At 47.1% G+C, this 27,715-nt stretch overlaps 1 protein-coding gene across 1 annotated transcript; it reads left to right on the top strand.

Annotated features, from left to right (window-relative positions):
• Window positions 1–27,715, top strand: LOC119976412. Its single transcript, XM_038816936.1, has 7 exons — window positions 1–10; window positions 531–758; window positions 1,984–2,319; window positions 12,267–12,533; window positions 23,708–23,821; window positions 23,917–24,018; window positions 27,570–27,715. Exons 1-7 carry the CDS (start codon window positions 1–3, stop codon window positions 27,713–27,715), a joined length of 1,203 nt encoding a protein of 400 aa, XP_038672864.1.

Here is a 27,715-nt window from a genome sequence, read left to right as displayed (position 1 = left end):
ATGAGGGAGGGTAATCGGGAGGAATGAAGGAGGGGAACAAGAGAGGGAGAGGCATGATAGTCTTTATTGTCACAAGTAGGCTTACATTAACACTGCAATGAAGTTACTGTGAAAAGCCCCTAGTCACCACATTCCGGCACCTGTTCGGGTACAGAGGGAGAATTCACAATGTCCAAGTTCACCGAACAGCACGTCTTTCGCGACTGTGGGAGGAAACCGGAGCACCCGGAGGAAACCCACTCATACACGGGGAGAACGTGATGAGAATGAGTGGGAATTGGGTGTTGAGGGTGGGAGATGGGAGTGAGGTATGGAGAGGGATAATGTGGAGGGATTGAGGGAGGAAGAGTGTTTCCGCCCACAAATCCCAAGTTCTGCTGCAATTCCCAGAGATGCCCATGGGATGACCTTTAGTTGATCTCACCTCTCCTCATGGCTGCTGGTGTCCAGCATTGTTATCACCCCGATCATCCCTTTTGTAAGGCTGCTACATCGTGTCCTATTAAACCCAACCATTCTCGTTATTACAGGTTTCACAGAAGGAGCGCTGTTTGCCGACAAACATTCTCCTTTGCTGTTGTCTTGGATTTCAGAAGGAGAGCTTTACGGCGATGATTTGATGCTGTGGGAATACATTCCGGCAAGGAATGAGACACCACCTTTCCAATATGATGGGGCGAGATCAGATCCTAACATGGATCTGGACACAGAGGATGGGCAAGCTTATCAGAAACCAGAAAAGCGACAGGGGTCAACTGGTAGGTTGGTGCAGCTTCAAGTAGGTGGAAGTGATGTGAGGTGGAAAGAATTCACTTCGTTTTCAGTTCTGTTGGAAGGAGACATCCTTTAAAATATAATAACCTTTATTGTTGTCACAAGAAGGCTACATTAACACTGCAATGAAGTTACTGTGAAAAGCCCCCTAGTCGCCACATTCCGGCGCCTGTTCGGGTACACAGAGGGAGAATTCAGAATGTCCAATTCACCAACAGCACGTCATTCGGGACTTGGAGGAAACCCACGCAGATACGGGGAGAATGTGCAGACTCCGCACAGACAGTGACCCAAGCCGGGAACTGCAAGGAGATATGGTGCAGGGTGAATGGGCAGCTACTACTCCTGTCGGAGGCCAGAACTATATTCATTTATCACTTTGGAATAGAAAACAATATATTTTGATCAGCTGATGACAGCATTGCAAGCTCCATGGAAACATACAATTATAAGGAGACTGATAGATTCAATGAATGGGCAAAACTGTAGCAAATGGATTTCAGTGCAGGCAAACATGAGGCCTTCTCCAGCCTGCAAACTAGCTGCTGCTGTTTCCTGTCAGTCTGCCAATTTTGTATGCATGTTCCCACTGTCTCTTTTATCCCGAGCTCCAACTTTGCCCGCGAATCGTTTGCGTGGCCCTTTATCAAATGCCTTTTGGAAGTCTATGCTCGCAAATCAACCGCGTTATTGTCATCAACCCTCTCTGTTGCCTCTTCAAATAAACCTCAAGCAAGTTAGTTAAACATGGTTCGCCATTTTGAAAGGGTGCTTGAGGACCTCTTTCGGGGCTTGTGGGAGGAAACCGGAGCACCCGGAACACAGGGAGAACATGCAGACTCCACACAGACAGTAACCCAAGTGGGAATCGAACCTGGGACCCTGGCACTGTGCGAACGCCCCCCAAGGACAATGTAGACCCCCACAGACATGGGCATTATCCACCCACCCCCTCAGGCCCTGGCACTGACGGCCTGGCAGCACTGCTGGCACCCTGGCAGTGACTCAGTGGTTAATAACGTCCCTGTGAAGCAACTTGCAATGCTTCATTACACTTTGTACTATATGTTAGTGAGGTTGTTGCACGCTCCTGTCAGCTAAAGCTCATAAGCCTTTAATAAATCAGGTCGTTTTTCCTTTAAGTTATGTGAAAAATCATGTCACTTCTGTGTAAATCCATGTTCCTCTCAACTAACTACTCTCTTTCAGGACAAGAAGACATTATGCCTCAGCCAATCAACATAATCCAAATTGTCGGTTCCTCTGCCCTGCTGGAACCCATGAAGGACATATCTACCCTGAAGATCACTTGGCAGTACCTGGGGCCACAAACTGAACAGCTCATTCTTCAGCACACGTCCTACAGTAATATTGTGGCCTTCAATTCCTATTTTGAACGGCGTGTGAAGTTTGATATGGAGTCTGGGTCTCTCTTACTGAAGAACTTAGAAGTGGTCAACAGCGGTCTCTATTACATGAGTGCAATCCAGCCTTTGCAGAACGAGATTCTGCGTAAACATACCTACTTTCATGTGGAGGTACAAGGTAAGTGCGGCAGGTGCGATACCCAACTGGCAAGCACCCTGGACCATTCCGAGCCACATTTAATTTCAGTCATTCATTTCCGCTTGCCGGTTAGACTCGCTTTCCTGGTGCAAAATACTTCTATAGCTAGTTTGAAATTCCAGGCTTCATCCCTCACTGCATTGCGAACCTGCTCTGATCTTCCGGCTCTGCCTGCCCGAATCTTATTTTTTAACCATCCTTGAAAATTTGATTTCAAAATTATGAACAGGAATACAAAGATGCATAGAAGGTAGGGGCAGGAGGAGGCCTTTTGGCCCTTCGAGCCGCTCCGCCATTCATCACCATCATGGCTGATCATCCAACTCAATAGCCTAATCCTGCTTTCTCCCCATAGCCTTTGATCCCATTCTCCCCAAGTGCTATATCCAGCTGCCTCTTGAATATATTCAATGTTTTAGCATCAACTACTTCCTGTGGTAATGAATTCCACAGGCTCACCACTCTTTGTGTGAAGAAATGTCTCCTTATCTCTCCGAAATGGTTTACCCTGAATCCTCAGACTGTGACCCCTGGTTCTGGACACACCCATCATTGGTAACATCTTCCCTGCATCTACCCTGTCCAGTCCTGTTAGAATTTTATAAGTCTCTATGAGGTCCCCCCCTCATTCTTCTGAACTCCAGCGAGAACAATCCCAACCTAGTCAATCTCTCCTCAAATGACAGTCCCGCCATCCCTGGAATCAGTCTGGTAAACCTTTGCTGCACTCCCTCGAGAGCAAGAACATTCTTCCTCAGAGAAGGAGACCAAAACTGCCCACAATACTCCAAGTGTGGCCTCACCGAGACCCTGTATAGAAATGGAGGAAGAGATACCTGAAGTGTTGAAGAACATGAGAACTCAAACCTTTTGGTGAAAAAACATTTCCTCTTGTCCCCTTTAATCCTTCGCCCAATTATCTTTATTCTATGCCGCCTGGTAATTGACCCCTCAACTCAGGGGAAACAAGTCTTTCCTGTCTCAGCCCCTCATCATTTGTACACCTCAATCAGGTCACCCCATCAGCCTTCTCTGTTCTAATGGAAACAACCCCAGCCTCTCCAATCTCTCCTCATAGCTGCAATTTTCCAGCCCTGGCTACATTCTTGTGAATCTCCTCTGCTCTCTCTCTCCAGAGCAATGAATCCCTTCCCGTAACGGTGACCAGAACTCTGTATACAATCCAGCTGTGGCCTCACCAGCGTTTTATACAGTTCATGTAGAAACATGGCGGATGGAATTTCCCGGATAAAAATGACAAAGTTTCAGGTTCTGACTGAAAGCTGCTGTTTTTCTCTCCAGGAGCACGGCCAGATTGTTTAGTCCAGTTCTTCTGACACTTTGTTAGGTGTGTGTTTCACCGTGGCTCCGATGGGGCAGGGCCTGAGCCCTCAAGCCAGGCCGCGCAGAGATCAGGACGCCATCTTTAAAGGGCGCCCCGATCTGCGGGAAAAACAAACTCCCTCCCCACAGGGCCATCATCGAATTTACAGTGCAGAAGGAGGCCATTTGGCCCATTGAGTCTGCATTGGCCCTTGGAAAGGGCACCCTACCTAAGCCCACACCTCCACCCTATCCCCGTAACCCACCCAACTTGCTTTGGACACTAAGGGCGATTGATCGTGGCCAATCCACCTAACCACATCTTTGGACTGTGGGAGGAAACTGGAGCACCCGGAGGAAATCCACGCAGACACGGGGAGAACGTGCAGACTCCGCACAGACAGCCGGGAATCGAACCTGGGACCCTGGAGCTGTAAAACAACAGTGCTAACCACTGTGTTGCCCTTCTAACTTAAAAAAAAATTTGTTCATGGGTTGTGCCCATCGCTGGCTCAGCCAGCAATTATTGCCCATCCATAATTGTCCTTGAGGGGGTAGTTAAGAGCAACCACATTGCTGTGGGTCTGGAGTCACATGTGGGCCAGACCGGGTAAGGATGGCAGATTTACCTCCCTAAAGGACATCAGTGACCCAGATGGGTTTTTACGACAATCGACACATGGTCACCATTAGACTTTTAATTCCAGATTTTTATTGAATTCAAATTTCACTATCTGCAGTGGCGGGATTTGAACCTGGGTCCCCAAACCATCACCTTGGGTTTTTGGTTTACTAGTCCAGTGACAATACCACTTTGCCACTGCTTCACCGAACTGATACCTTCTCTATCTCCAGACTAGCAAAACCTTCACAGGACAAAAACCACTTGTAAATAAAGTTAGCAAACACAGATACTTGCTGTACATTTGAATAGTTTGCTTTGAAAGACTCCTTGGAGAGAGAGAGACCTTGTGAGGAAACAGCCTTGACGATTCCTTGCAGATGTGTCAGACTACTGCTTAACCTTACAGCCTTTTGCTTAGCGACAGCTCAGCGCAAAGCTCCCAGGAAAACCCAACTGCCTGCTACAGACCTGGCTCCTCTCATTAATTACATCATCTTTATCTCACTCAGATCCCCTGACCTGCTTACCCAAGTCTAAACGCAACAGGCTGGATTCTCTAGTTCCCCAGCCGTGTGTTTCTCTGCAGTGCGCCCTTCGCTGGGACCGGGTTCTGTCTTCCCGCCGCTTGTCAATGGGCTTAACGATTGAAGCTACTCCTCACTGCTAGGAAACCCATGGGCAGGGCTGCGCTGCTGGCTGGAAAAGTGAATCGCAACAGCCGGAGAACTCAGCCCTGTGGCTAAAATGATCTACTCCCCAGGGAATCTCCAACAATCATTGAAAAAATCCATTAAGCCTCTTTTTATAAACTCATTTTTGGTTGGGATGAATGATGATCTCACTTTTACGACATCTTAATTACAGCTGCAACCATAGTGTTTGGAAACCTTAACCTAGATTCTTCAATAATATTACTGCAACAGATATAAAATACCACGGGCTGGATTCTCGACACCCCAACGCTGAAATTGCAGCCAGCGCAGGGGCGGAGAATCCATTTCCCCACACGGAATCGGGACCGGGGCCGATTCCCTCATTCTGTAGGCCCCGAAAAGTACACCGCGCCGCCTAGGACCTACTTGGGGCCATTGCTGGCGGCCCGCCCGCCATTCTCAGCCCCCGACCAGCCAAAGCCCTGACTGCGTGGATCTAATGTGGTCCAGCCGGTCGGAGTACTAGCGTGGGGGCTGTGGACTCAATCCACGGCTGCCCTGGTAGGGGGCAGGCCAATCGGAGGGCAGGGGGTCCTTATACGCGGCCGGGAAATGTTTGGGCTGGCGGGCGTTCAGGGTCGAGCGCAATCCGGGGTCCATTTGCAGGGTCCGGCTCAACGGTCCGAGTCTACCATGGAGCACGGTGTGGCTGCTGGAGGCCGCCGCCGTGCGCATGTGCAGCCCGTATCGGCAGCAAAAGCAGCTAGGTTTAAGCTGCTAGCCCCCTGCGGGGCTGGGATTATGGGGCCTTTTGACGCCAGTTTTTCTGGTGTGAAAGTCCACAGTTTTAACGCCGGCGTGGAAACATAGTGCCAATGACATAGAATCTAGCCCAACATATGTACCAATTTCTTACATTCATTGCATGAGAAATGTCAGGAGTCGGCCCCTCAGGCCTACTCCATCAGTGAGTAAAATAACTGCGGATCTGAACTCCACTTTCCTGCCTGTCCCTCGTCAATCAAAACCCTAACTTTGTGTGAATATGTCCAGCGACCCTGCTTACACTGCTCTCTGGGGAAGACCATTCCAAACACAATTCACCCTCTTAGAGAAGAAATATCATCTCATCTCCATCTTAAACAGCAGACCCTGTGTTTTTAAACCGTGCTCCGTTCCCGTTTCCTTCAGGAGGGGAAACAGAAACATCATCTCAGCATTTTCTTTTTGATTTCATGGTCTAGGCCGGCATTAATTGCCTATCCCTAATTGCCCCTTGGGAAGGTGGTGGTGAGCCGCCATCTTGAAGCACGGCAGTCCCTGAGGTGTAGGTACAACCACAATGCTGTTAGAGGGGGGTTCCAGGATTTGGAAACAGCGACAGTTCAGGATGGATGGTGAGAGGCTTGGAGGGGAACTGCTTGGTGGTGATATACCCATACATCCTTCTAGATGGTAGAGGTTGCAGGTTTGGGAAGATGGTGTTGAAGATTAAGCTAATCTCAGTAATGGGGGCCATGAAAACAAAAACCCAACTGTTCACTCAGTAACTTCACTGCAGTGTTTAAATCATAGAATTTACAGTGCAGAAGGAGGCCATTCGGCCCATCGAGTCTGCAGCGGCCCTTGGAAAGAGCCCCCCACTTAAGCCGACACCTTCACCCTATCCCCGTAATCCAGTAACCCCATCTAACCTTTTTGGACACTAAGAACAATTTAGCCTGGCCAATCCACCTAACCTGCACATCTTTGGACTGTGGGAGGAAACCGGAGCACCCGGAGGAAACCCACGCACACACGGGGAGAACGTGCAGACACCGCACAGACAGTCACCCAAGGCCGTGATCGAACCCGGGTCCCTGGTTCGGCCATCAAGCACCTATCCTAATCCCATTTAGCCTTGTTCGCTTCGGTGTTTCAAATGCTCATCTAAATGCTTCTTAAATACCACAAGGGTTTCCGCCTCTACCACCCCTTTCAGGCAGCGAGTTGCAGATTCCCACCACCCTCTGGGTGAAAAGGTTTTCCTCAAATCTCCTCTAAACCCCCTTAAATCTCTGCCCCCTGGTTATTTTACTAAGGGGAAAAGTTTCCACCCTATCTGTGTCCCTCAATCAGGTCCCCCCTCAGCCTTCTCTGCTTGGAGGAAAACAACCCCAGTCTAACCAGCCTCTCTTCACAGCTGGAACTCTCCAGCCCAGGGCAACATCCTGGAGAATCTCCTCCGCACCCTCTCCAGTACAATCACCTCCTTCCTATAGTGTGGCGACGAGGACTGTACACAATACTCTAGCTGTGGCCTAACCAGTGTTTTATACAGCAGTTTATCCAGGTTTTACTGCCATACAGGAACATGCTGAGGAGACCTCCCCTGTAAATAAACCTCTTGATTTTGCTGCTCAGTTTGATGTTTTTTCCCCTCGCCTGATGTGTTATTTGGCGAAGGTTAGTGCCTATCTTTCCGATGCGTGCGCTGCGCTTTGTCAAGAGACAGATTGCTTCGTCACCGCGATGCTAGCTGGCAGAAATTGCCGGCTTCTTCCAGTGTGATCGCCGAGAGAAACACAATATCTTGCCCCTTACCTACTGTTTTCCTGACACTGATGGTGTGTGGGGGGGGGGGGGGGGGGGGGGGGGACCATGACGGTCGTGTGGCACACTTGGAGTACAGTGTTAAATTTTGGACGCCACGCTACCAGAATGATGTGGAGGCTTTAGAGAGGGTGCAGAAGAGATTTACCAGGATGTTGCCTGGTATGGAGGGCATTAGCTATGAGGAGCGGTTAAATAAACTCGGTTTGTTCTCACTGGAATGACGGAGGTTGAGGGGCGACCTGATAGAGGTCTACAAAATTAGGAGGGGCATAGACAGAGTGGATAGTCAGAGGCTTTTCCCCAGGGTAGAGGGGTCAATTACTAGGGGGCATAGGTTTAAGGTGCGAGGGGCAAGGTTTAGAGGAGATGTACGAGGTAAGTTTTTTACACAGAGGGTAGTGGGTGCCTGGAACTCGCTGCCGGAGGAGGTGGTGGAAGCAGGGACGATAGTGACATTTAAGGGGCATCTTGACAAATACATGAATAGGATGGGAATAGAGGGATACGGACCCAGGAAGTGTAGAAGCTTTTAGTTTAGACGGGCAGCATGGTCGGCGCAGGCTTGGAGGGCCGAAGGGCCTGTGCTGTACTGTGTTCTTTAGGACAGACTGCATTTTTGTCCTGGTTTTCTATCTTGATAAGGTTGATCACGCGTGGAGGCTGACACTCCTACCCAGTCAGCAGGGAAAGCAGAGGCCAGTCGGACTGTAAAAAGGATACCAATGTGAATTGGGGCTCAAATGCAATATTGCATCTGTAAAACCTCAGATATTTGGACCAGTTTACTGACAAAGGTTTACCGTGGTGTCTTTAATAACGAGGCGAACAAAACACAAATTCAACGATATTTATTTAACACACAATTAACCCGTAAATCACCCACACAATATCGCGAGTGGTACCCAAGATCGGTTTATACTACTCGCAAAGATGGCTTGATTAAACTGAGGGTCCGATCCTTTCGCCCCTCTGGTCTTTTCGTGAAGGTGGTTCTCGCACACTGATTTTAAAAAATCTTTATTGTCACATTAACACTGCAATGAAGTTACTGTGAAAATCCCCTAGTTGCCACATTCCGGCGCCTGTTCGGGTACACAGAGGGAGAATTCAGAATGTCCAATTCACCTAACAAACACGTGTTTCAGGACTTGTGGGAGGAAACCGGAGCACCCGGAAGAAACCCACGCAGACACGGGAGAACGTGCAGACTCCGCACCGACAGAGACCCAAGCCGGGAATCGAACATGGGACCCTGGCACTGTGAAGCAACTGTGCTAACCACTATGCTACCGTGCCGCTCGTTTCCTTGCCACTGGGGCCTCAATGTGGTTTTCAAGCTCAAATAATGAGGGTTCTGCATCAACCATACACATGATAGCTAGTTACAGAAGATCATCAAGCACATCAGAGAGATCACAGTTTCACGTGATTATAGCTTGGAGTAACGCTTGATCCAGCGTGCCATTTGCTTGTTCCTAATCAGTAAGTACTGTATCTCCAGTGTCCAAGTCAACGTGGAATATAGATCAAATTAGTTCAATCTCCGATTTTTCTGAACTCCATTATATACAAGTCACAGCAAGAACAGATCAGAAAAACAGGTTCAATTCAAATCTCTTATTGATGCATTTATTAATGGAAAAGAAAAATCATACAAGGCTAATGCTGATAAACCTGGCTTTAGATCCATGGTTTGCTATTTGGCCTTGGATGTACATCCTTCGCCTTGTGCCAGACCTGAACATTTTCCTTGCTGACTCTATATTTATGGTGAGAAGCCATGTTCCCACGTGTTTCCCCTGGCTCTGGGCGGGGTTGGTGGGGGATGGGGGAGAAACAGGGTGTCCAGAACCAGGTGACACAGAATAAGGGAAGGGTTAAGCTGACTTAGGGCGGAGATGAGAAGGAACCTCTTCTCGGAGGGCAGTAAATCTTTGGAATTCACTACCCATTAGCGCTGTGGAAGCTCAGGCGTTGAGTCTATTCAGGACTGTGATTAATAGATTTCTACATATCAAAAACCTCAAGGGATGTAGGGAAATAGTGTTGAAATGGAAGATCTGCCATGATTTCATTGGATGATAGTGGTTCTGAATGACTTACGCCTGCTCCCATGTCTTATCCTTACCCAACCTTGGTCACCTTGCACCCATGTGTCTGCAATGGCTATCTGGTCACATATATTTATTTCAATTTGTGCTGTCAATTCATCTTTTTTGTTGCAAACGCTGAGCTTTTAATTCTGTCTTTTAACCATTCTTCCCAACTCTTTAATTTCTCTTTAATTTACAGCCTTTTGTTTAAAATTCTGTCCACCGCCTCAGTTTCACGACTCACCAGAACCCTAGTCCCAGCATGATCAACGTGAAGACCGTCTCTACGATACAGCTCCAACTTTCCGCAGTTGTGGCGTCAGTTCCCCATGAATCAAAACTATTTTCTTCGATACCAGTCATTAAGACAGGCATTCAGTTGTCTAATCTTATTTTACCGTACATCTTGCGGCTTAAGTAATAATGGGGTTCTGCTTTTTAATTTAGCGCCCACTCCTGTCTTGGGAGTGTCCCTTTAAGGACTATTTTTGTCTTATTACATGGCTTCTGTGATGTCAATGTGTGGGTGGAGCTGGGCTGTAGCTCTGTCTACTCAACCTCTCCTCGTAATCCAACCCCTTCAGCTCTGGGATTAACCTAGTGAATCTCCTCTGCACATCCTCCAGCGCCAGTACGTCCTTTCTCAGGTAAGGAGACCAGAACTGAACACAATACTCCAGGTGTGGCCCCACTAACACCTTATACAATTGCAGCATAACCTCCCTAGTCTTAAACACCATCCCTCTAGCAATGAAGGACAAAATTCCATTTGCCTTCTTAATCACCTGTTGCACCTGTAAACCAACTTTTTGCGACTCATGCACCAGCACACCCAGGTCTCTCTGCACACCAGCAAGTTTTAATATTCCTACCAAAACGGATAACCTCACATTTGTCAACATTGTATTCCATCTGCCAGACCCTAGCCCATTCACTTAACCTATCCAAATCCCTCTGCAGACTTCCAGTATCCTCTGCACTTTTTGCTTTACCACTCATCTTAGTGTCATCTGCAAACTTGGACATACTGCACTTGGTCCCCAACTCCAAATCATCGATGTAAATTGTGACAATTGTGGGCCCAACACGGATCCCTGAGGGACACCACTAGCTACTGATTGCCAACCAGAGAAACACCCATTAATCCCCACTCTTTGCTTTCTATTAATTAACCAATCCTCTATCAATGCTACTACTTTACCCTTAATGCCATGCATCTTTACCTTATGCAGCAACCTTTTGTGTGGCACCTTGTCAAAAGCTTTCTGGAAATCCAGATATACCACATCCATCGTCTCCCCGTTATCTACTGCACTGGTAATGTCCTCAAAAAATTCCACTAAATTAGTTAGGCACGACCTGCCCTTTATGAACCCATGCTGTGTCTGCCCAGCCTCCCCAAACAGGCGTCAGAATGTGGCGACTAGGGGCTTTTCACAGTAACTTCATTGAAGCCTACTACAGTAGTCCCCCTTTATAACGCGAGTGTTGGGGTCCAAGACAGGCACCCGCGTTGCATCCGAGCCGCGGATATCCACGATGGGGGTTTTAAATTTATTTAAAAATCTATGCATGCGCTTCCCATTGTGGAGAAAGGCCTGAACTTCAGGGGTTTGGGACCGAGGAGAGATGCGACACCCCCCTGCCACTTGTTCCCAAACCACCAAGTTGACAGCCCTGACACCTAAAACTGAATCCCAGCCTTGCCTTTGAAACTGACATGCAGCGCAGGGTGCAAGCGCGTGCGGCAGATGGGGTGCAGACAGCAATACCTTGTAAGTTCCTGGTAAGTTTCTGTGGGTTGTTTTAATTAGATCCACGATGGAGGTTTTAAATTTATTTAAAAATCTATGCATGCGCTTCCCATTGTGAGTCTACGGGGGTCTGACCTCTCCCCCTGCCCCCCGTAGACTCAATGCACATGCATAGATGTTCAGGCCTTTCTCCATACCCCCACCCCCTCCCCCCCACCCTACCTCAACCACTATGGAGGTACCAGCTGTAGCTCTGCCCTATCCACTTCCGGACACTGTGTGAGCTGCTCCTCTCTCACTGAATCTCCCTCCCATCAGCCGGCAGTGTCAATTTCAGCGGCCGGCTCACTTTGATCCGGAGAGGGAAGCTGACAGTTGGGGTCCATAAGCCCCCCCCCCCCCCTCCGTATATCGCGAACCGCGGTGTTGCGGAGCGCGGTATAACGGGGGACTACTGTAGTGACAATAAAGCGATTTTCATTTTTCAATGGGACAATTTCCATCCAGATGCCTCGCTATTTCTTCCTTGATAGATTCCAGCATCTTCCCTACTACCGAAGGTAAGCTCACTGGCCTATAATTACCCGTTTTCTGACTACCTCCTTTTTTAAACAATGGTGTCATGTTTGCTAATTTCCAATCCGCCGGGACCACCCCAATTGGGAATAGGACTGAAAGGAACTTAACTTCAGCAGTAAATTGCAGTCAAATGCTTAATTCAAACTAGACTACACTTTAGAAAGAAATTGTCCCCTAAAATTAACCCTTAAAATCCCTTCCCCAGCCATTTCCCATACCTTACTCTGTCTTGAGCTGCATTCAGTGAAGAACTCATATTTTCATGCACGTTCACATCAACCTTTGTGACTTCCCATTTTGGCAGAAAAATTGCGATCGCCGCAGATCATTCAGGAACCTATCTATATATTGGATCATGTTACACTCAGCTGCATTGTACAAACGGTACACGTGAGCAGCATGATTTGGCAAAAAGATAAGGAACCTTTGCGCAGCACACGTATGCGGCTGGAGTTTGATAACACCACCCTCTTAATCGGAAGCATGAATGTAATGGATTGTGGAATGTATACCTGCATCGTAAAAAACGAGGTCAGCACAAACAGCAACTCGCATTTCCTCACAGCAGACGGTAGGACTTCATAGTCTGATACTGTGTGGGGGGCATGGGATTACATTCTGATTGTACTGGGTAAACTTTCACAGTCTGATACAGTGTGGAGGACATGGGATTCTCTTCAGACTGTGCTGGGTAAATGGTCACAGTCTGATACAGTGTGAGGGGCATGGTACTATATTCTGACTGTACTGGGTAACTTTCCTGTAGTAATCCACGGGAGGCAGGAGTTCTGTCACCACACCAATATTTATTTACAATAACAATATTACAGGAGCAGCTACAAACAGTGCTGCTAGCAGTCCAGTCAATTTAAGACTGGCTAACAAAGCCTACACAGGTGCTGATATGGGCCCCCTCAATGAGCTATCGTTGAGGGAGCTCATACTCCAATTGGCCAACCAATAAAGCCAATTGGAGTTCATTACACCCCTCCCCCCTCAAGGTCCGAGGAATTCCTGCCAGCTGGAATTCCTCTGAGCTTCTTTCTGCTCCTCATGTCTGGGTTTGTCACCTCTGTGTCGTCCGCCAGGTCGTTCTCCGAAGTGGGCGGGGTGTACCTTATAGGTGCCCGTCTTTTCCTTGACAACCTCCTTGGAAGTTGTTCTTCCTCCTCGGGGAGAGGTGTCGCGGCGGCCTCGTCGAACGTGTCCACCTCCGACTCTGACGACTGGATGACGGGGTCTGGAGAAATTGCTCAGGGCTGGGGTGTGGGTATCCTTTCCGTCTGGGCTATCCCAGCTTGAGGCGGTCCTGCTTCACCTGCCTCCAGGTGTGGTTCCGCTGCCCTTATTTGGTCTAGGTGTTTCTTCAGCACCTTACCTCCTATCGAAACCTCATAGGATATGGGCCCTGTTTGGGACTCTACCATGCCTTTGACCCACGTTGGTCCATTCCCATAATTCTTGACCCAAACCGGTGCCCCCACCTGGAAATGTCTCTGCTGCCGACTATTATCATGCCCCCTGCGTTGGGCCTCCTGTTGTTTCTCCACTTTCCCCGTTAAATTTGGGAAAAGGAGACTCAGCCTCGTTCGCAGCCGCCTTCCCATTAAGAGTTCAGCTGGCGGTATGCCCGTGGAATGCGGTGTGGTCCTGTAATCAAACAGCCAGCGGGAGAGCTTTGTGTCCATTGACGCTGCCGGCTGCTTCTTGAGTCCAGCTTTTAGTGTCTGGACCGCTCTCTCTGCCAGGCCGTTGGTCGCTGGATGGTAAGGGGCCGTTCTGATGTGACGGATTCCGTTTTCCTTCAGGAATTTTCCAAATTCCCCACTTGTGAATGCCGTTCCGTTGTCCGACACCAATACCTCCCGAAGTCCATGTGTTGCAAACGAGGCCCTGAGCTTTTCAATTGTTGATGCTGTGCTTGCCACGTTTACCCGGTGGACGTCCAACCATTTGGAGTGGGTAGCCGGGTCGAATGCCTCTAACCTCCCAAAAAACAGCATTTTTAAAATGGCAAGGCTTACCCTCTGACTGCGGCAGCTGGTCTCCGCAAAATTCTTAGTTTACCTCGTCGCCACTGTAGTAATCCACGGGAGGCAGGAGTTCCGTCACCACACCAATATTTATTTACAATAACAATATTACAGGAGCAGCTACAAACAGTGCTGCTAGCAGTCCAGTCAATTTAAGACTGGCTCACAAAGCCTACGCAGGTGCTTATATGGGCCCCCTCAATGAGCTATCATTGAGGGAGCTCGTACTCCAATTGGCTAACCAATAAAGCCAATTGGAGTTCATTACAATTTCACAGTCTGATACAGTGTGAGGGACATGGGATTGTATTCTGACTGTACTGCGTAAATGGTCACAGTCTGATACAGTGTGAGGGACATGGGATTATATTCTGACTGTACTGGGTAAATGGTCACAGTCTGATACAGTGTGAGGGACATGGGATTATATTCTGACTACTGGGTAACGTTTCACAGTCCGATACAGTGTGAGGGACATGGGATTATATTCTGACTGTACTGGGTAAATGGTCACAGTCTGATACAGTGTGAGGGACATGGGATTATATTCTGACTGTACTGGATAAATGGTTACTGTCTGATACAGTGTGAGGGACATGGGATTATATTCTGACTGTACTGGGTAAATGGTTACTGTCTGATACAGTGTGAGGGACATGGGATTATATTCTGACTGTATTGGGTAAATAGTTACAGTCTGATACAGTGTGAGGGATATGGGATTATATTCTGACTACTGGGTAAATGGTTACTGTCTGATACAGTGTGAGGGACATGGGATTATATTCTGACTGTACTGGGTAAATGGTCACAGTGATACAGTGTGAGGGACATGGGATTATATACTGACTGTACTGGGTAAATGGTTACTGTCTGATACAGTGTGAGGGATATGGGATTATATTCTGACTGTACTGGGTAAATGGTCACAGTCTGATGTAGTGTGAGGGACATGGGATTATATTCTGACTACTGGGTAAATAGTTACAGTCTGATACAGTGTGAGGGACATGGGATTATATTCTGACTGTACTGGGTAAATGGTTACTGTCTGATACAGTGTGAGGGACATGGGATTATATACTGACTGTACTGGGTAAATGGTTACTGTCTGATACAGTGTGAGGGATATGGGATTATATTCTGACTAGTGGGTAAATGGTTATTGTCTAATACAGTGTGAGGGACATTGGATTATATTCTGACTGTACTGGATAAATGGTTACTGTCTGATACAGTGTGAGGGATATGGGATTATATTCTGACTGTACTAGGTAAATGGTTACTGCCTGATACAGTGTGAGGGACATGGGATTATATACTGACTGTACTGGGTAAATGGTTACTGTCTGATACAGCGTGAGGGACATGGGATTATATTCTGACTGTACTGGGTAAATGGTCACAGTCTGATACAGTGTGAGGGACATGGGATTATATTCTGACTGTACTGGGTAAATGGTTACTGTCTGATGTAGTGTGAGGGACATGGGATTATATTCTGACTACTGGGTAAATGGTTACTGTCTGATACAGTGTGAGGGACATGGATTATATTCTGACTGTAGTGGGTAAATGGTTACTGCCTGATACAGTGTGAGGGACATGTGATTATATTCTGACTACTGGGTAAATGGTTACTGTCTGATACAGTGTGAGTAAAGTGGGTTTATATTCTGACTGTACTGGATAACTGGTTACTGTCTGATACAGTGTGAGGGACATGGGATTATATTCTGACTGTACTGGGTAAATGGTTACTGTCTGATACAGTGTTAGGGACATGGGATTATATTCTGACTGTACTGGATAACTGGTTACTGTCTGATACAGTGTGAGGGACATGGGATTATATTCTGACTGTACTGGATAACTGGTTACTGTCTGATACAGTATGAGGGACATGGGATTATATTCTGACTGTACTGGATAACTGGTTACTGTCTGATACAGTATGAGGACCATGGGATTTCTGAGCACTGCTCCTTCACCTGAGCATTCACCTGAGGAAGGAGCTGCGCTCCGAAAGCTTGTGTTTGAAACAAACCTGTTGGACTTTAACCTGGTGTTGTAAGACTTCTTACAGTGTGAGGGCCATGGGATTATATTCTGACTGTACCGGGTAAATAGTTACTGTTTGAAACAGTGTGAGCGACATGGGATTATATTCTGACTGTACTGGGTAAATAGTTACAGTCTGATACAGTGTGAGGGACATGGGATTATATTCTGACTGTACTGGGTAAATGGTTACTGTCTGATACAGTGTGAGGGATATGGGATTATATTATGACTGTATTGGGTAAATGGTTATTGTCTGATACAGTGTGAGGGATATGGGATTATATTCTGACTACTGGATAAATGGTTACTGTCTGATACAGTGTGAGGGACATGGGATTATATACTGACTGTGCTAGGTAAATGGTTACTGCCTGATACAGTGTGAGGGACATGGGATTATATACTGACTGTACTGGGTAAATGGTCACAGTCTGATGTAGTGTGAGGGACATGGGATTATATTCTGACTGTAGTGGGTAAATGGTTACTGTCTGATACAGTGTGAGGGACATGGGATTGTATTCTGATTATACTGGGTAAATGGTTACTGTTTTATACAGCGTGAGGGATATGGGATTATATTCTGACTGTACTGGGTAAATGGTTACTGTCTGATACAGTGTGAGGGACATGGGTTTAAATTCTGACTGTACTGGGTAAATGGTTACTGTTTTATACAGTGTGAGGGACATTGGATTATATTCTGACTGTACTGGGTAAATGGTTACTGTCTGATACAGTGTGAGGGACATTGGATTATATTCTGACTGTACTGGGTACAGTTTCACAGACTGATACAGTGTGAGGGATATTGGATTATATTCTGACTGTACTGGGTAAATGGTTACTGTCTGATACAGTGTGAGGGATATGGGATTATATTCTGACTGTACTGGGTAAATGGTTACTGTCTGATACAGCGTGAGGGACATGGGATTATATTCTGACTGTACTGGGTAAATGGTTACTGTTTTATACAGCGTGAGGGATATGGGATTATATTCTGACTGTACTGGGTAAATGGTCACAGTCTGATACAGTGTGAGGGACATGGGATTATATTCTGACTGTACTGGATAAATGGTTACTGCCTGATACAGTGTGAGGGACATGGGATTATATACTGACTGTACTAGGTAAATGGTTACTGCCTGATACAGTGTGAGGGACATGGGATTATATACTGACTGTACTGGGTAAATGGTTACAGTCTGATACAGTGTGAGGGACATGGGATTATATACTGACTGTACTGGGTAAATGGTTACTGTCTGATACAGCGTGAGGGACATGGGATTATATTCTGACTGTACTGGGTAAATGGTCACAGTCTGATACAGTGTGAGGGACATGGGATTATATTCTGACTGTACTGGGTAAATAGTTACTGTCTGATACAGTGTGAGGGACATGGGATTATATTCTGACTACTGGGTAAATGGTCACAGTCTGATACAATGTGAGGGACATGGGATTATATTCTGACTGTAGTGGGTAAATGGTTACTGCCTGATACAGTGTGAGGGACATGGGATTATATTCTGACTACTGGGTAAATGGTTACTGTCTGATACAGTGTGAGTAAAGTGGGTTTATATTCTGACTGTACTGGATAACTGGTTACTGTCTGATACAGTGTGAGGGACATGGGATTATATTCTGACTGTACTGGGTAAATGGTTACTGTCTGATACAGTATGAGGGACATGGGATTATATTCTGACTGTACTGGATAACTGGTTACTGTCTGATACAGTATGAGGGACATGGGATTATATTCTGACTGTACTGGATAACTGGTTACTGTCTGATACAGTATGAGGACCATGGGATTTCTGAGCACTGCTCCTTCACCTGAGCATTCACCTGAGGAAGGAGCTGCGCTCCGAAAGCTTGTGTTTGAAACAAACCTGTTGGACTTTAACCTGGTGTTGTAAGACTTCTTACAGTGTGAGGGCCATGGGATTATATTCTGACTGTACCGGGTAAATAGTTACTGTTTGAAACAGTGTGAGCGACATGGGATTATATTCTGACTGTACTGGGTAAATAGTTACAGTCTGATACAGTGTGAGGGACATGGGATTATATTCTGACTGTACTGGGTAAATGGTTACTGTCTGATACAGTGTGAGGGATATGGGATTATATTATGACTATTGGGTAAATGGTTATTGTCTGATACAGTGTGATGGATATGGGATTATATTCTGACTACTGGATAAATGGTTACTGTCTGATACAGTGTGAGGGACATGGGATTATATACTGACTGTACTGGGTAAATGGTTACTGTTTTATACAGTGTGAGGGACATGGGATTATATTCTGACTGTAGTGGGTAAATGGTTACTGCCTGATACAGTGTGAGGGACATGGGATTATATACTGACTGTACTGGGTAAATGGTCACAGTCTGATGTAGTGTGAGGTACATGGGATTATATTCTGACTGTAGTGGGTAAATGGTTACTGTCTGATACAGTGTGAGGGACATGGGATTGTATTCTGACTGTACTGGGTAAATGGTCACAGTGATACAGCGTGAGGGATGTGGGATTATATTCTGACTGTACTGGGTAAATGGTTACTGACTGATACAGTGTGAGGGACATGGGATTATATTCTGACTGTACTGGGTAAATGGTTACTGTTTTATACAGCTTGAGGGATATGGGATTATATTCTGACTGTACTGGGTAAATGGTTACTGTCTGATACAGTGTGAGGGACATGGGTTTATATTCTGACTGTACTGGGTAAATGGTTACTGTCTGATACAGTGTGAGGGACATTGGATTATATTCTGACTGTACTGGGTACAGTTTCACAGACTGATACAGTGTGAGGGATATTGGATTATATTCTGACTGTACTGGGTAAATGGTTACTGTCTGATACAGTGTGAGGGACATGGGATTATATTCTGACTGTAGTGGGTAAATGGTTACTGTCTGATACAGTGTGAGGGACATGGGATTATATTCTGACTACTGGGTAAATGGTTACTGTCTGATACAGCGTGAGGGACATGGGATTATATTCTGACTGTACTGGGTAAATGGTTACTGTTTTATACAGCGTGAGGGATATGGGATTATATTCTGACTGTACTGGGTAAATGGTCACAGTCTGATACAGTGTGAGGGACATGGGATTATATTCTGACTGTACTGGGTAAATGGTTACTGTCTGATGTAGTGTGAGGGACATGGGATTATATTCTGACTGTACTGGATCAATGGTTACTGTCTGATACAGTATGAGGGACATGGGATTTCTGAGCACTGCTCCTTCACCTGAGCATTCACCTGAGGAAGGAGCTGCGCTCCGAAAGCTTGTGTTTGAAACAAACCTGTTGGACTTTAACCTGGTGTTGTAAGACTTCTTACAGTGTGAGCGACATGGGATTATATTCTGACTGTACTGGGTAAATGGTTACTGTCTGATACAGTGTGAGGGACATGGGATTATATTCTGACTACTGGGTAAATGGTCACAGTCTGATACAATGTGAGGGACATGGGATTATATTCTGACTGTAGTGGGTAAATGGTTACTCCCTGATACAGTGTGAGGGACATGGGATTATATTCTGACTACTGGGTAAATGGTTACTGTCTGATACAGTGTGAGTAAAGTGGGATTATATTCTGACTGTACTGGATAACTGGTTACTGTCTGATACAGTGTGAGGGACATGGGATTATATTCTGACTGTACTGGGTAAATGGTTACTGTCTGATACAGTGTTAGGGACATGGGATTATATTCTGACTGTACTGGATAACTGGTTACTGTCTGATACAGTGTGAGGGACATGGGATTATATTCTGACTGTACTGGATAACTGGTTACTGTCTGATACAGTATGAGGGACATGGGATTATATTCTGACCGTACTGGATAACTGGTTACTGTCTGATACAGTATGAGGACCATGGGATTTCTGAGCACTGCTCCTTCACCTGAGCATTCACCTGAGGAAGGAGCTGCGCTCCGAAAGCTTGTGTTTGAAACAAACCTGTTGGACTTTAACCTGGTGTTGTAAGACTTCTTACAGTGTGAGGGCCATGGGATTATATTGTGACTGTACCGGGTAAATAGTTACTGTTTGAAACAGTGTGAGCGACATGGGATTATATTCTGACTGTACTGGGTAAATAGTTACAGTCTGATACAGTGTGAGGGACATGGGATTATATTCTGACTGTACTGGGTAAATGGTTACTGTCTGATACAGTGTGAGGGATATGGGATTATATTCTGACTGTACTGGGTAAATGGTTACTGTCTGATACAGTGTGAGGGACATGGGTTTATATTCTGACTGTACTCGGTAAATGGTTACTGTTTTATACAGTGTGAGAGACATGGGATTATATTCTGACTGTACTGGGTAAATGGTTACTGTCTGATACAGTGTGAGGGACATTGGATTATATTCTGACTGTACTGGGTAAATGGTTACTGTCTGATACAGTGTGAGGGACATGGGTTTATATTCTGACTGTACTGGGTAAATGGTTACTGTTTTATACAGTGTGAGAGACATGGGACTATATTCTGACTGTACTGGGTAAATGGTTACTGTCTGATACAGTGTGAGGGACATTGGATTATATTCTGACTGTACTGGGTAAATGGTTACTGTCTGGTACAGTGTGAGGGACATTGGATTATATTCTGACTGTACTGGGTACAGTTTCACAGACTGATACAGTGTGAGGGATATTGGATTATATTCTGACTGTACTGGGTAAATGGTTACTGTCTGATACAGTGTGAGGGACATTGGATTATATTCTGACTACTGGGTAAATGAATACTGTCTGATACAGTGTGAGGGATATGGGATTATATTCTGACTGTACTGGGTAAATGGTTACTGTCTGATACAGTGTGAGGGACATGGGATTATATTCTGACTGTACTGGGTAAATGGTCACAGTGATACAGCGTGAGGGACATGGGATTATATTCTGACTGTACTGGGTAAATGGTTACTGTCTGATACAGTGTGAGGGATATGGGATTATATTCTGACTGTACTGGGTAAATGGTTACTGTCTGATACAGTGTGAGGGATATGGGATTATATTCTGACTGTACTGGGTAAATAGTTACTGCATGATACAGTGTGAGGGATATGGGATTATATTCTGACTGTACTGGGTAAATGGTCACAGTCTGATACAGTGTGAGGGATATGGGATTATTTTCTGACTGTACTGGGTAAATGGTTACAGTCTGATACAGCGTGAGGGACATGGGATTATATTCTGACTGTACTGGGTAAATGGTCACAGTCTGATACAGTGTGAGGGACATGGGATTATATTCTGACTGTACTGGATAAATGGTTACTGTCTGATACAGTGTGAGAGACATGGGATTATATACTGACTGTACTAGGTAAATGGTTACTGCCTGATACAGTGTGAGGGACATGGGATTATATACTGACTGTACTGGGTAAATGGTTACTGTCTGATACAGCGTGAGGGACATGGGATTATATTCTGACTGTACTGGGTAAATGGTCACAGTCTGATACAGTGTGAGGGACATGGGATTATATTCTGACTGTACTGGGTAAATGGTTACTGTCTGATGTAGTGTGAGGGACATGGGATTATATTCTGACTGTCCTGGATCAATGGTTACTGTCTGATACAGTATGAGGGACATGGGATTATATTCTGACTGTACTGGATAACTGGTTACTGTCTGATACAGTATGAGGACCATGGGATTTCTGAGCACTGCTCCTTCACCTGAGCATTCACCTGAGGAAGGAGCTGCGCTCCGAAAGCTTGTGTTTGAAACAAACCTGTTGGACTTTAACCTGGTGTTGTAAGACTTCTTACAGTGTGAGGGACATGGGATTATATTCTGACTGTACTGGGTAAATGGTTACTGTCTGATACAGTGTGAGGGACATGGGATTATATTCTGACTGTACTGGGTAAATAGTTACTGTCTGATACAGTGTGAGGGACATGGGATTATATTCTGACTACTGGGTAAATGGTCACAGTCTGGTACAATGTGAGGGACATGGGATTATATTCTGACTGTAGTGGGTAAATGGTTACTGCCTGATACAGTGTGAGGGACATGGGATTATATTCTGACTACTGGGTAAATGGTTACTGTCTGATACAGTGTGAGTAAAGTGGGATTATATTCTGACTGTACTGGATAACTGGTTACTGTCTGATACAGTGTGAGGGACATGGGATTATATTCTGACTGTACTGGATAACTGGTTACTGTCTGATACAGTATGAGGGACATGGGATTATATTCTGACCGTACTGGATAACTGGTTACTGTCTGATACAGTATGAGGACCATGGGATTTCTGAGCACTGCTCCTTCACCTGAGCATTCACCTGAGGAAGGAGCTGCGCTCCGAAAGCTTGTGTTTGAAACAAACCTGTTGGACTTTAACCTGGTGTTGTAAGACTTCTTACAGTGTGAGGGCCATGGGATTATATTGTGACTGTACCGGGTAAATAGTTACTGTTTGAAACAGTGTGAGCGACATGGGATTATATTCTGACTGTACTGGGTAAATAGTTACAGTCTGATACAGTGTGAGGGACATGGGATTATATTCTGACTGTACTGGGTAAATGGTTACTGTCTGATACAGTGTGAGGGATATGGGATTATATTCTGACTGTACTGGGTAAATGGTTACTGTCTGATACAGTGTGAGGGATATGGGATTATATTCTGACTGTACTGGGTACAGTTTCACAGTCTGATACAGCGTGAGGGATATGGGATTATATTCTGACTGTACTGGGTAAATGGTTACTGTCTGATACAGTGTGAGGGACATGGGATTAAATTCGGACTGTACTGGGTAAATGGTTACTGTCTGATACAGTGTGAGGGATATGGGATTATATTCTGACTGTACTGGGTAAATGATTACTGTCTGATTCAGTGTGAGGGACATGGGATTATATTCGGACTGTACTGGGTAAATGGTTACTGTCTGATACAGTGTGAGGGATATGGGATTATATTCTGACTACTGGGTAAATGGTTACTGTCTGATACAGTGTGAGGGATATGGGATTATATTCTGACTGTACTGGGTAAATGATTACTGTCTGATTCAGTGTGAGGGATATGGGATTATATTCTGACTGTACTGGGTAAATGGTTACTGTTTATACAGTGTGAGGGATATGAGATTATATTCTGACTGTACTGGGTAAATGGTCACAGTGATACAGTGTGAGGGACATGGGATTATATTCTGACTGTACTGGGTAAATGGTTACTGTCTGATACAGTATGCAGTGCGTTTTAAGGATTTTTTTCTCTGCCCAGTGAATTATTGGTATTGGTCAAATTGCCCTTAGCTCTGAGTGAATGAGAAACCACATCTAAGAATTCTGTCGTATTGTAGTTGAGGAGGCCCTGATATTGCGGTTGGCCATGTAGCATTATTGTGGCCAATGTCCATGCTCTGACTGTCAGCAACAAATTCTCGCTGTTTCGTACGAATGGAAATCTGTCACTTCAGTTAAAATAGCCTTTTGGGATTTCCCACCAAAATACTTCTTGATGTATTTCAAAATTGTTTGTTACACTGGAATAAATTGATGTTATTTTCATATTTCAGTGCTTCTCTTCATTCTTATCTGTACTGTATTGACGTCCATCGTTGCTTTTGTCAGCGGTTTGACCACCTTCATAGCAGCAGTGATCATAATCGTTACCTTAAAGAAAACCCAAGGTATTCATGAACAAAAAGCAGGTTAAATGGTCAGGCTATTCCTAGATCAAATCGTCATTTGCTGACATTTGCTTTTCCCATTTTGGGATTTACAGATCCCGGCCGGCAGCAGGAACTAACCACCATTTTTGTGATCTTTCAAGTTGTGTCCATCATCAGCCTGTTGATTGCCTGTCTTCTGTCTGTGTTCGAGTTGGGTAAGTGACCTGTTTTACTGATGTCTGAACGCACACTCACTACAGTCAGATACCCGCCTGTGGTTACTGTCATCAAATTGAACACAATCGATGTGCAATTGTGATATTGAAAAAATGTATTTTTTGGCATTTTCAATTATACCCGTATTTACAGCACGTGCACGTCTTATGTACAGACAGTCGTTCTTGGTGTTTCTTCCCCCCCACCCCCCGTGAATCCTCCTTGGCATCCCCCTGTCTCGTTAGGGTGTCCTGTCCCCTAGCTCCTATTCTCCCCTTTTCCCCACTTCCCTTGATGTTTTCTGTTGCAAGAGCAGCAAGGTGACGCAGTGGTTAGCACTGCTGCCTCACGACACCGAGGACCCAGGTTCGAATCCCGGCTCTGGGTCACTGTCCGTGTGGAGTTTGCACATTCTCCCCGTGTTTGCGTGGGTTTCGCCCCCACAACCCAAAGATGTGCAGGGTAGGTGGATTGGCCATGCTAAATTGGCGATTTAGAGGGAGGGGGAGGGAGAGGGGGATAAGGGACCCAACCCTTATGGGCCTGCTGTCCGACAGCCACCTGATGTTCGTCTCACTCAAGTGTCCCTGACCTGCAACTCCACAAGCCCCCCTCCCAATGTTCAGTGACCCGATATCCAACTCCCCCCCCCACCCCATCCCCTAAATCAGAGCCACTTACCTTAGACAAAGAACAAAGAAAATTACAGCACAGAAACAGACCCTTCGGCCCTCCAAGCCTGTACCGACGATCTGCCTATCTGAACTAAAAAAACACTACCCTTCCTGGGTCTGTATCCCTCTATTCCCATCCTATTCATGTATTTGTTAAAGATGCCCCTTAAACGTCACTATCGTCCCTGCTTCCACCACCACCTCCGGCAGTGAGTTCCAGGGACCCACTATCCCTCTGTGTAAAAAAACATGCCTCGTACATCTAAACCTTGCCCCTCGCATTTTAAACCTATGCCCCCTAGTAATTGACCCTTCTACCCTGGGGAAAAGCCTCTGACTATCCACTCTGTCTATGCCCCTCATAATTTTTTAGACCTCTATCAGGTCGCCCCTCAACCTCTGTCGTTCCAGTGAGAACAAACCGAGTTTATTCAACCTCTCCTCATAGCTAATGCCCTCCATACCAGGCAACATCCTGGTAAATCTCTTCTGCACCCTCTCTAAAGCCTCCACATCCTTCTGGTAGTGTGGCGACCAGAATTGAACACTATACTCCAAGTGTGGCCGAACTAAGGTTCTATACAGCTGCAACAAGACTTGCCAATTCTTATACTCAATGCCCTGGCCAATGAAGGCAAGTATGCCGTATGCCTTCTTGACTACCTTCTCCACCTGTGTTGCCCCTTTCAGTGACCTATGGACCTGTACACCCAGATCCCTCTGGCTGTTAATACTCTTGAGGGTTCTGCCGTTCACTGTATATTCCCTACCCGCATTAGACCTTCCAAAATGCATTACCTCACATTTGTCCGGATTAAACTCCATCTGCCACCTCGCCGCCCAAGTCTCCAAACGATCTAAATCCTGCTGTATCCTCTGACAGTCCTCTTTGTTATCCGCACTTCCACCAGCCTTTGTGTCGTCCGCAAACGTACTAATCAAACCAGTTACATTTTCCTCCAAATCATTTATATATACTACGAACAGCAAAGGTCCCAGCACTGATCCCTGCGAAACATCACTAGTCACAGCCCTCCAATCAGAAAAGCATCTTTCCATTGCTACTCTCTGCCTTCTGTGACCTGGCCAGTTCTGTATCCATCTTGCCAGCTCACCTCTGATCCCGTGTGACTTCACCTTCTGCACCAGTCTGTCTTGAGGGACCTTGTCAAAGAACTAGGAGCAGGAGTGGGCCCTGCCTCTTCTGTCGTTGTTAAACTGGAGGTCCCTCAGTCCCTCCCTCTTTCAGTCCCTCCCTCCTTCAGTCCCTCCCTCCCTCAGTCCCTCCCTCCCTCAGTCCCTCCCTCCCTCAGTCCCTCCCTCCCTCAGTCCCTCCCTCCCTCAGTCCCTCCCTCCCTCAGTCCCTCCCTCCCTCAGTCCCTCCCTCCCTCCCTCCCTCAGTCCCTCCCTCCCTCAGTCCCTCCCTCCCTCAGTCCCTCCCTCCCTCAGTCCCTCCCTCCCTCAGTCCCTCCCTCCCTCAGTCCCTCCCTCCCTCCCTCAGTCCCTCCCTCCCTCCCTCAGTCCCTCCCTCACTCACTCAGTCCCTCCATCACTCCCTCAGTCCCTCCCTCCCTCAGTCCCTCCCTCACTCACTCAGTCCCTCCCTCCCTCCCTCAGTCCCTCCCTCCCTCCCTCAGTCCCTCCCTCAGTCCCTCCCTCCCTCAGTCCCTCCCTCCCTCAGTCCCTCCCTCCCTCAGTCCCTCCCTCAGTCCCTCCCTCCCTCAGTCCCTCCCTCCCTCAGTCCCTCCCTCCCTCAGTCCCTCCCTCCCGCAGTCCCTCCCTCCCGCAGTCCCTCCCTCCCGCAGTCCCTCCCTCCCTCAGTCCCTCCCTCCCTCAGTCCCTACCTCCCTTCCTCAGTCCCTCCCTTCCTCAGTCCCTCCCTCCCTCAGTCCCTCCCTCCCTCAGTCCCTCCCTCCCTCAGTCCCTCCCTCCCTCAGTCCCTCCCTCCCTCAGTCCCTCCCTCCCTCAGTCCCTCCCTCCCTCAGTCCCTCCCTCCCTCAGTCCCTCCCTCCCTCAGTCCCTCCCTCCCTCAGTCCCTACCTCACTCACTCAGTCCCTCCCTCCCTCAGTCCCTCCCTCCCTCAGTCCCTCCCTCCCTCAGTCCCTCCCTCCCTCAGTCCCTCCCTCAGTCCCTCCCTCCCTCAGTCCCTCCCTCAGTCCCTCCCTCCCTCAGTCCCTCCCTCCCTCAGTCCCTCCCTCCCTCAGTCCCTCCCTCAGTCCCTCCCTCAGTCCCTCCCTCAGTCCCTCCCTCAGTCCCTCCCTCCCTCAGTCCCTCCCTCCCTCAGTCCCTCCCTCCCTCAGCCCCTCCCTCCCTCAGCCCCTCCCTCCCTCAGCCCCTCCCTCCCTCAGCCCCTCCCTCCCTCAGCCTCTCCCTCCCTCAGCCTCTCCCTCCCTCAGCCTCTCCCTCCCTCAGCCCCTCCCTCCCTCAGCCTCTCCCTCCCTCAGCCCCTCCCTCCCTCAGCCCCTCCCTCCCTCAGCCCCTCCCTCCCTCAGCCCCTCCCTCCCTCAGCCCCTCCCTCCCTCAGCCCCTCCCTCCCTCAGTCCCTCCCTCCCTCAGTCCCTCCCTCCCTCAGTCCCTCCCTCCCTCAGTCCCTCCCTCCCTCAGTCCCTCCCTCCCTCAGTCCCTCCCTCCCTCAGTCCCTCCCTCCCTCAGTCCCTCCCTCCCTCAGTCCCTCCCTCCTCTCTGAGCACTCTCTGATCGACGCGTTCCTTTAACACTGCGATTGGTTTAGTATAATGTTTGACTGGGGAAGACTTTCTCCTACACTTCATTGTTCAATCTTCTTGAAGCGAATCGGTGTTTGGAGGATTGAGGGTGAGGGACGGTGTGACCAAACCCTTATTTCACTAACATTTCTCTTCCCTCCCTTTCACAGGCTTCGTCCTATGGTGCCAAATCACCGCAGGCTTTGGATGCTTCCTGAGTTTAGTAGTGATCATCTACATTTCCATCCTCTTTCTCGGTCTGAATACTGAAGAGTTCCAATCATTTTTATCAAAGAAGAGTAAGTTTAAAGAGTAA

The sequence above is a fragment of the Scyliorhinus canicula genome, chromosome 13 (genome assembly GCF_902713615.1).
Source record: "Scyliorhinus canicula chromosome 13, sScyCan1.1, whole genome shotgun sequence".
NCBI lineage: Eukaryota > Metazoa > Chordata > Chondrichthyes > Carcharhiniformes > Scyliorhinidae > Scyliorhinus > Scyliorhinus canicula.
This window is presented reverse-complemented; position numbering and strand designations above follow the sequence as displayed.